Source organism: Hipposideros armiger, unplaced genomic scaffold, assembly GCF_001890085.2.
Source record: "Hipposideros armiger isolate ML-2016 unplaced genomic scaffold, ASM189008v1 scaffold_205, whole genome shotgun sequence".
Lineage (NCBI taxonomy): Eukaryota > Metazoa > Chordata > Mammalia > Chiroptera > Hipposideridae > Hipposideros > Hipposideros armiger.
Window position 1 is genome coordinate 1,577,055 of NW_017731555.1, and position 10,461 is coordinate 1,587,515.

At 44.2% G+C, this 10,461-nt stretch overlaps 1 protein-coding gene across 1 annotated transcript in view; it reads left to right on the top strand.

Moving 5' to 3' along the window:
* The first annotated feature begins 1,622 nt into the window (after positions 1 to 1,622).
* LOC109388725 (uncharacterized) overlaps positions 1,623 to 10,461 on the top strand; it is a 26,836-nt gene continuing 17,997 nt past the window's right edge. The window contains exons 1-6 of the mRNA XM_019653699.1: positions 1,623 to 1,686; positions 2,222 to 2,310; positions 2,457 to 2,601; positions 3,675 to 3,773; positions 4,004 to 4,123; positions 4,419 to 4,544. Of these exons, the coding sequence (XP_019509244.1) occupies positions 2,279 to 2,310; positions 2,457 to 2,601; positions 3,675 to 3,773; positions 4,004 to 4,123; positions 4,419 to 4,544 (522 nt within the window). The 5' untranslated portion in view covers positions 1,623 to 1,686; positions 2,222 to 2,278. The remainder of the gene's footprint in view (positions 1,687 to 2,221; positions 2,311 to 2,456; positions 2,602 to 3,674; positions 3,774 to 4,003; positions 4,124 to 4,418; positions 4,545 to 10,461) is intronic.

A 10,461-nucleotide genomic window follows, 5' to 3' on the forward strand; every position in this document is an offset into this window, starting at 1 on the left:
TATGAACCAGGAAGAAGGCTCTTATCGGACACCGAATCTGCTAATGCCTGGATCTTGGACTTCCAGCCTCCAGAACTGTGAGAAACAAATGTTCGTTGTTTATAAGCCACCCTGCCTACAGTATTCTGTTACAGCAGCCCAGATGGACTAAGACACCATAGTTGCTTCATCAGCTATTTTTCCTTTTAAACATTTTAAAACAAACTCCAGACATCATATTTCACCCCTAAATATTTCGGTATACACATTTTAAAAGATGAGGACATTTTCTTATGTAGTCACAACACCATCATCACACATCAGATTAACAATTTGTAAATATTTTGTAACACTCAGGCCAAAGTCAAATTTCCCTGATTAGCCCAAAAATGTCTTCTTAGAGTTGATTTGTTTGAATCAGGATCCAAACAAGGTGCACATACTGCATTGGGTTATTATGTGCCTCCACTTGCTTTAATCTAGAGAAGCATTTTGCAGGACTTTACCAGTGGGCTGCTCTCATCCACCCATCCATCTGTCCTCGGTGGGACTCTCTCCAAGTGTGCTCCAAGGCCCCTCTAGTCCAGGCGACCAGACCAGAGTGACCAAGGTCTGAAGGGATCAGCCTTGGCATGGAACCAGAAACACAGATTTTCAAAATTCCAGGTATAAGCCCATGAGATGTGGAAAAAAAAGTACAATGCAAATTCTGGCCCTTGCTTCCAGACAAGATATAATTTCCACCTGGAGGAGGGAGAGGAGGAAGCTGAAAGAGGGAAAGAGAAGAGGGACCCCAAAATTAAAGCAGTGACAAGGGCCCTGGGCCCAGGCAAGGGGCTCCATTTGCGGCTGAAGCTGAGGAGCTGGGCAGCTGCCCTTCCCAGGGTCCTCTGGTGAGCACTGACCGGAAGGCTCCTTTTGTTTGTGTGGTGGGACGGACGCCCATCTCAGCCAGAACCTCGCAGTCAAAGGCCCACAACATGGGGAAGCTCCTTCATGAGGAGTGGGGCCCTGACTACCTGGAGGCTTTGTGCTTGGAAGGAAGCCCCTCCCAGCCCCTACCTTACCCACTCACCTGGCCAGCAGCATGTTGAGGTCGTCTACAAGGCTGTGCCAGGTGACAGATGCCCTTTCCTACATCTTCATAAAGCTGCCTGGTCACTGGCATACTCTCGTGCTCCCTCTGAGAGTTGAGCCATATACGAGGCTGGTTCCCCCCAAATTTGAAACTTTGACCAAAAGAATAGCATTTCTGACATGGGAGCAGGCAGTGCCTGAAGCCTGAGCTTTGTCCCCTAGTACCATATTCCAGCTGAAACTGTGCCCTGCACCTCTTGGATTGGAGCTAACCTCGGTGGTGAACAGAGTGGAGACGGTGTGGTGTGTGCCAATAACCAGGAGACAGCTGTGCTCCTGGCCTGGGGCAGTCCAGAGTGCTGGCTGCTTTTCTGTTTGTGTCTGTGTGAAAACTTCCTGAGGAGCACGTTTGGGGGACATTCATCTTTGATGACCCAGTTAGTGCGCTTTGGGACCTTGTCTCTTTATTGGCTTTGGTGGCCGCGGTGCTGGGCAGGCTGTGCTCTCAGGGAGACATCCCGTGGGACCTCCAGAAGTCCTCTGATGGTACCAGGATGGTGGGAACTTCGGGAAGACGCTGCTGTGCTGGCCTGCACATGTAACACGGAGATCTTGGCAGCTGGCAATCTGGTCTGTATCTGATCAATTTTATCTGCAAAGCATTCAGAAAATGTCTCCCCCAAAGAACATGTTGACCCTCTGAAGGAGAGATTGCAGTGTGGGTCGCCTGTTTGAAGACATTCTCTGTTTTGATGAGGCTTGTGCAGAGACCCAAGATAAGCCTCAGAACGCGAGCCAAGCAGGCGGGGAAGAAGTTCTCTGGTGACACTCTGCATCTTCCCCTGCCTTCCATTTTACATGTTTACCAATTGTGAAAGCAAATCCAGCTGTTGGGAGGAATTGCTTCCAGATGACATTATGGGAAAGGAAAACACACTTTATTAAAAAGCTGCAGAATCAAAAGCAGAACATGTACGTTCTGTGGGCCAGGATTTCATATGGACTATTTCCTGATATTGTGCAATAAGCCAGCTCCTGGGGTAATAATAACAGAACAAATGTTCCCCGTGCTAGAGTCAGGAGACCAGAGCTGGGACCAGACTTGGCAGAACTTGGGGAAAATCACTTGACCTCGCTGGGCCACCGTATTTTTGACTCTCTCAAGAACCGCTTCCCACCTTCACTGGGGATCCCTGTAAGAGCCTCAGAAAATGTCTCCTGTATGCTGAGTGATGTGAAAGAAACCATGAGAAAGTAAGGACATTTTTGCTTTTGAAAATGGCATGTGTTTCTCAGTCCCCTTTCAGCGCAGAAATTTGCTGTGTTGGCTTTCTGAGAGATTTTAGAAGCTCTCTAGTGAGCTGGAATTAAAGTGTCCCTTTACTAATTTGGTTTTACAGGTCACTGGATAAAACCTCCTTAGAGTGGTTTGGAAGAGGATTAGGACATTTGCCTCTCTTCCAACTTGACTTTCCAGGCAGGGTCAGTCAGCAGCTGGAGACTTCCTTGGCTCAGGGCCAGAGCTCTTTTGTAAGCTGCAACTTTGTAAGGGCCTGGTGAGCACACTGTAACGCTATTATCCAAGAAACAGAAAGTTTGCAGGGAAATGAACATACAAATGTATAAAAGCAAGGCACACATGGCCAAGTTTGCCTGCAAGAGAGAATGCCAGAAAGCCCAGCATTACAGTTCCCAAGGGCAAGGGAAATAAATAGCCAAGGCCATTGAGTTACTCCCTTAACCCCTTTTGGGGCAGAGTGGACTTCAGGAGCTAGAGAACTGCCTTATGCTCAGGAAATCTTAGACGGGCACTGTAGCCACTAGCTACATGTCCCATATGAGACAGTACAGATAAAATGAACATTCACTCACTTATTCAACAAATATTTATTAAGTGCCACAGCAGTGAAGGAAACATATGAAATATCTGCCCTTGTGGAGTTTATGTTCTAAAAGGGAAGATAAACAATAGACAATAAACATAATGAGTAACTTTCTATCAGTTGTGGTTCCAGCAGGAAACAGATGACGTACCCCACTGAGAATTGAGAGAAATTGAATAACGGGAGGATTTATCAAGACATGGGCAGACTTCAGGGGCACCTACAAGGAATGACGCAGCGCCCACAAGGTACCCACTGTGGGGAGCCACCACCCACGCCTAGGCCTGCCGGCTAAAGGAGGGGAGACCACCGGAACCCAGTGAGGGGAGCGGTGGGGAGGGGCCATGGCCTCAGCGAAAGGGACCCAACCAGGAGAGGCACACAGGTGGGGAAGGGGGCTAAGGACTCCAACCCCACTCTCCTGCCTTCTCAGAGCACTGCCTGTGCCCCCCATCGGTCAGTGCCAGGGCAGACACTGGCAGGGAGACCTCTGGGGCACAGAGCAGGGTGGAAAAGAGTGGAGCGGGAACCCAGAGGGACAGAGCATGTAGCATAATGATACAGTCTGTTAGAAGGCAATAGGTGTAGGAGGAAGAGGAGCAGGCGAGGGACTGATGGTGGGGCAGGGCAGCCAAGTGAAATGAATTGCCTGGAGCGCAGAAGCTCCTTCATTTGCTCTCCCACCACCCTTCCTTTTCCTGTTTTCTAATGATTAATTGTGCCCTGCTCCTCCAGGTCCTTCTATCACCTCTGTGCCACTTGTCCCATCCTCTCTCTCTGGGCACCCTCACAAGTTCCTTGGAGCTAAACCAGGGCAGCTCGGCTGAACCTTCGGTAAGTCTCTATGCTGTTACCTTAGGAACACGTGGGGCAATTTTTATTTTAAATTTTAAATACGTTTTAGAATAGTTTTAATTTTACAGAAAAAAAAGAGAAAATAGCACAGAGAGTTCCCATAACTTCACACCCAGCTCCCCTTATTAGCACTGTATATTTATTACAATTAATGAATCAATAATGATATATTATCAACTACAGTCCATACTGTATTCTGCTTGTCTCAGCTTTTCCATCAACTGGAGCTGTCTCCATGCCCACCCTGCCACTCCCTAAGCTGGCTGCCTGTTTTCTCATATCCCCTTCCAGGCTTTCAACAGCTCAGAAAGAAAAATCATAAACCTGAGGTGAGTTTTGATGAGAGAACCTATGGAAGCACGTGTTATAAGGCAGCCATCTGCACATTGAAGTAGTATCAGTAGCCTCCTACCCATCCCTCAACTTCTTAGCCCTCCCCGCTTGAAACCATCACTTAGAGTTCCCTTAGACCCTTCATCCAGCTGTCCCTAATGTTAACTTCTTACTTCTCACAGCACAGTTATCAAAACTGAGAAACTAACATTGACATGAGACTGTTAACTAAACTACAAACTTTATTCAGATTTCACCACTTTTCCCACTAACATCCTTTTTCTGTCCTAGAATCCCATCCAGGATACCACATTGTATTCACTTTTCGCGTCTCCTTCGTCTTCTCCAGCCTGTGACAAGTCTCTCAGGCTCTCCTGGTCTTTCATACCCTTGGCACTTTTGAAGAACATTGGTCAGGTATTTTGTAGAATGTCTCCCAGTTTGGGTTTGGGCCTGCTGTTTTCCTATGACTAGGCTGGGGCTATGAATTTTGGGGAAGAAGACACCAGAGGTGCCTTTCTCACGCCATCGAATCAGAAGGTTCATTATATGAGCATTACATATTACAGGTGATGTTAACCTTGATCACTTGGTTAAGATGGTGTCTGCCAGTTTTCACCACTATAAAGTTTGCTAATTTCCTTTTTCCATACTCTATTTGTTACCAGTAAGTCACTACATCCAGCCCACACTCAGGGGATAAGGAGCTTAGCTCCTTCTCTAGAGGAAGGAATATAACAGAATTTGTGGACATATGCTTTAAAAACCCCCACAATAATGAATTAATATTTTGGGGTAGGTACTTTGAGGTTATATAAAGATCCCGTTTCTCCTGAATGTTTCACCCACTAATCTCCCGCATTCCTCAGTGGATCTTGTCTGCAGCAATTATTACTGTGGGGCTCGAATGATGATTTTCGACTTCCCTTGTTCCTTCTACATTTATAATTTGGAATCCTTCTGTAAGGACAGTTTGTTTCTTCTACTTATTTATTTATGTCATCAACAATTTACATCAGTATGGACTCATGGATCTTTATTTTTTTTCTTTGCGTTATAATCTAACACTGTTGTTATTAATTTTGTTGCTCAAATTGTTCCAATTTGGACATTGGGAACTCTTTTAGGTTTGCTCCTATGTGCTTCTGACACACCCTCATCCTTTTCTGTTTTGCTTTGTTTTGAGCACTACTTTACTTTCTGTCAGCATACAATGCCCAAAGCTCACCCTGTATTTTCAGCCTTAGCTGCGCCAGCCCTAGAATCTGCCGTTTCTCCAGAAGGCCTCCCAGGGCATTTTAAATCTCCCTGCTGACAAGCTAGTGAGTTTATTTAGGGCCTGCTGCCCTGCCCCATCAGAATCCTTTCCTTACAGGCAACTCACAGGGCTCAAGAGTCTAACAGATCCATTGTCCCTGCCCCGGCACGTACTAGTTAAGTAGCTCAGTGCTCTCTTCCATAAAATGGGACTAACCATACTTCCTTATGGGGTTTGTGTGAGAATTCAGTGAGAGAATGAATGTGAAGCAGGTCACATGCTTGAGTATTCAATAAATATTTTTCGATGATAATGAAATACTGTTGGTGGCGGTGTTTGGTTTTTAAGGACATGCGGCTGACTGCCTGGCTATGTAACCTTAATAAGATTCTGTGCCTCAATTTCTCATCTGTAAAATGGGAAAAATAACAATAACTATGTCATAGAGTTTTTGTTGAGTTTAAATGAGTCAATACATACAAAGCACTCAGAACAGGGCGTAGCAATATAGGATTCATTAACTGTTAGCTATTATTGTTTTTGTAATTATTATTATTATTATAGACTACATCTCAGGTTCCTTTGGTGTTATCCTACTTATGGTGTAGGCCAAGAATTATGGTAGAAAAATTAAACTATCTAGTTTTGTTTATAACTATGAAATTTAAAGGTAGTAGATGGTTAACATCACACAGTTAAAATCCTTAGATTTTACAGCCAAAGTCAAATTCATTACTAGTTTGATCACTGTCATGCGCTGCTAATATTTTCTCTTCTGAGGTGTTGACAAATGGCTGAGACGGAATTACTAAATTCCCATTTGTCTTGCACTGATTCATGAGGCCCAAATGGACAGCAGCTTTGGGGAAACTCTTTGTAAATCCACCACATTTGGCCATTAAAAAATGATAACTGTGATCAGCCAATGCTGAGGGAACCGTTTTGTAGAAAGAAAAAAAAATGGAACCAACACGGTTAGTGACACAAGAATTAGGACACACGGGCAAGTGCTGACAATTTGGAGCTGTTTTCTTGGAGAAAATATCAACTAACTTATAGTTGGCAGGACATCAGTAATTAAGTTGGCAATCTATTGCTGCAGAGTGACAGGTGTGCCTCTCTCCTCTGTGCCCACGGAGTCAAGTATCCAAAGGCAACTCCTACCCTGTCTCAACTGTAGGATACAGGGTCGTGAAAACTCCTTCCCTCCCACTGAAAACCCCCGTGAGTTTTCTTGTCAAGAATGTTAGGATTTTCTTACTATTAGTGGTAAAGTGCAGCCAAAGCTACACTCAAGGAAGAGTGTGAGAGTGTGATGACACGAGGGAAGGCCCACGTGGCTCAGACCAGCCCTTATAGGATCCCCTTCCCCTTTCTGTCACTTGTCTCCAGACTCCTGGCCTCCCTCCAACCCCCTCCCCCTGCCCCCGTGGAGGCCTAAGCTATTCACTGATGAATGTTTCCCCAGCTATAGGCATTTAGGACCAACTTTCCTGATTTTGCCTTAGTCACAAACCATATGGGTTATCATTTATTTAATATTTTTCTTTTAATAAACTCACTTTTGAAAAACATGAATGCTCAAGTTAGCCTCATCCTAACCACAATATTTATGGAACCACAGGGCTTTGATGATGATGAGGCCATTTGACCTCAGCCAGTGGCTAGGCAGGGTTTCCCCTCTCTATAAGGAGAAATCCACTGTGAGCTGGCTGGGAATAGCAGCAGAATGGACAAGGGCCTATAGGAGAAACCAGGCTGTCTTCATGGAGAGATGAAAATGTTTTCTCCAAAATATTATGACACTGCCAGCAAGCCCTTCTAACATTAAGAGACACGTGTCTGTTCACTATTGACAAACATTAGGGTCCCAGAGATCCAAGAGGATGAAAGGACATGTCCAGATGAGCGATGAACAAAACCAGTGTAGTTGTGGAGGTGAAGAGCAGATAACTAACTACCAAGATCAAACTTGATGGCTGACCCTATGTGGGGGATGTAGGAAAAACAGGAGCTTATGATGATGATCCCTGGGCTTCTGGCATAGGTAACAGACATCATAACCAAGGACAGGAATAGGGTCCGTGTTATAATGGAAGTTGTGGGGATAGCCTCATCCAGGAGGAAGAGAAGGAAAGCAGGGACTAACTTTACATAACACAAGGAAGGACAGAGAGGAGCTCAGGCAGGAGACTGAGAAAGGAGTCAGAGAAATAGGAGACACACAAATTCAAGAGGGGGTAGTTTCAGAAAAGGAGCAATGGGTGAGTAGTGTCAATTGTTTCAGAAAAATACTGAAAATTAACCATTGAGGGTTTGGCCAAAGAAAAGGCTTTGGTAACTTTAATAGGAGCTTTTTCTGAGGAGAGGTGAGGGCAGAGGCCGGACCATGAATGGGAGATGTGGCTTGGGAGGGAAGGTCTACTATTGTAATGAAGGTGAGGTAAAGGCAGGAAGCTGACTTTACATGAACTTTGCCCATGAAGTGGGCAGAGAGCTTGGTTTATCTGCTGAGAGACAGGGGTGGGGTAAATCTTATGCCTATTTTACACCCTGTGCCTGTGAAACTGGGATAATCACATTTTCTCACAGCCTGCACATAGGAGAGGCTGTTAGTTCTCGCTCTCCCTCCTTTGCCTCCTTTTTCCTTTTATTCCTCACTAATCCAGCATCCCCTCCCAACAATTTGCAAATTAAAGTAATTTTTGGTCTTGACCAAATTAATCAACTGCCTGTTTGTCCTTGAGGTAATCTTAGCCAAACTGGCTGGATGGTATTTGGGTCCCTCTTGAGTAAACCCATCAGCATCTTTGCTCAAAATGCCGTCCCTTAGAAAACAAACAAACAAAAACACTACAGTTGGGTGACATGTTTGGCAAAACGAATGTAAATTGTATTGGGCAGCAGTTTGAAAACAGAATTGTCATTTATGTATAGTATGTGTGTACAAGTACACAAGGATTCTTCCACAAATTGAAGTATTCTAAGAACCTAAAAGGATGGGATCGTAAAACAATATTTTGGATTCAGCGAGCATGTCAGTTCCCGTCACCATTTCTATTCATTTGCTTTGCTTTGGAAAACGTAAGAATTATTTGCTACTCAGGTGGAGCCAGGTTTTTTTATTTTTGTTTTAGTTTTTTGATGGGTAAACTGAGGTACAATATCCTGGTAACTTATTCACATAGGTTATTACAATAGGAACAATAATAAAACCAGTACATATTATGCCCACAATAAATATTTCTGGTTATAAAGATTAAATATTATTTACCTGGTGCTTAGGCTTCCTTTAGTGATAGTAGCTGTAAAGTGTTTCCCAAACTTCTTGTCACACTTTTGAATAGTTTTTAGGGACATGGGTAGTTAGTTGCAGGCCAGAAGTTACAAACTGACAGCCCACGGAATGAGTTTTGATGGTCCTGTAAGTGTTTTTCTAAAATTTTGAATTAGCTGACATTTAGGTGATTTCATATAAAAATTCAGATTTCTGGCTTCCCTTGAAAGACTGGAGATGTAGTAACCTGGCCCTGCATGTCAACAATCATTGACATGCTTCATGGTGGCTGCCCCTTCAGCCACCATGCCCATCTTCCCTGGTTCTGCAGGCCCAGCCTTTTGCCTTTACGATACCTGTCTCTTCCGTGGTAGGCATTTGAATTGAGACCAGACCCCTGCTCTAGGCCAACTGACAGCTGCTCAAAGTGAATGGCTGATCTCATTGTCAGTCATTATTTGTGCTTATCTCCTCCTGAGATTGGGAAATTCCTGAGGGCTGAAGTAATACTTGTTTCATGTACTTGTGTACCTGGAGCCCTGTACTATACCTGGCATATAAGTACTCAATAAAAGTTTGGTTAAGAATCTATGAGGTTTAATTCTTTGCAAGCATTTGTGACTTCATGGAGGAAGGTGAAATTCCAATGACTTGCCTCAAATCCAAAAGCTTAGAAATCCAAGTATGAGATTAGTTCAACCTACCTGTGAGGAAGTGAATAAAGAATAGGCTTGGTGTTCAAGTGCATTTCTTGACAGATGCATCATTCCTGAAATGCTGATTCCTGGGAAGCTCTTTTGAGTCACAATACACATGTCAAAGGTTCTGAGGAATACTGTAGTAAAAAGCACCTTTTAATTTGGTTTAACTGAATGCTTCCTAATCTTCAACCACCTTTTCACTATTTTGACACTCAGTCTTTGAATCATAACATTTCCTCTTCTCAAGCCATTTTTTTTAACGATGGTGAAATACAAGTACTCTGGTGAAGACAATTTTGCAAGAATTTTGTGACAGTCCCACAGGTCCCTGGGGTTTCTTCAGGGTATTGCTCAAACAGTGTTGGGAAATATGGATTTCACTGTGGTCTCCTAGGAAGTCAGGGTTAAACTATTCTGTTTCATTTTCTCCTTAGGGCCATAAATCTCTGAAGATATAATAGTTTATATTTGTATGCCATTTTATGGTTTACATGATCATATACATTATTCCAGATTCTCCTCTCAACAACCCTGAGGGTAGGGATTATTATTCCATTTTATAGATGAAGAAACAGTCTCAGATCTTCCGTGACTAACACAAGGCCTAAAACTAGCCAGAGGCAGTGCTGAGATTTAAGCCAATTTTTTTTTTCACTCTAGAGCCCACATTCTTCCTGTCCTTCTAACTGATTTTTTTTTTTTCTTCAGCATATCATTCTGCTTTTGGGTCAAATCAGAATGTTGGCACTAAATTCCTAAGATTTGGGGTTGTAATCCCCTCCCCCAACAGAAAACACTGGCTCTACTGTTCTCTAGTGAAGCCTTGAGAGCACCAGGGAAGGCCCTAAAGATGGTTCTAGACCTCAGGGGGCTGGAGGGCACATGCCGGGACTTCAAGGGGGCTGACATCCCCTTGAAGAGCACCCAGGGCATAGACCAGCTGGGTCTGACCTGGGACTTTTGCTCCTTGACCTAAACTCTTTCCCACTCTCCACCGTGCCTCAGGGCCCTGTCTGCGTCCAAATATTTTCTCTAAGGAGTTGCAATCTTGCCTCTTAGTTCCCCTGGTCTAAAGGAAGGAGCCACTCAGTGGGCCGG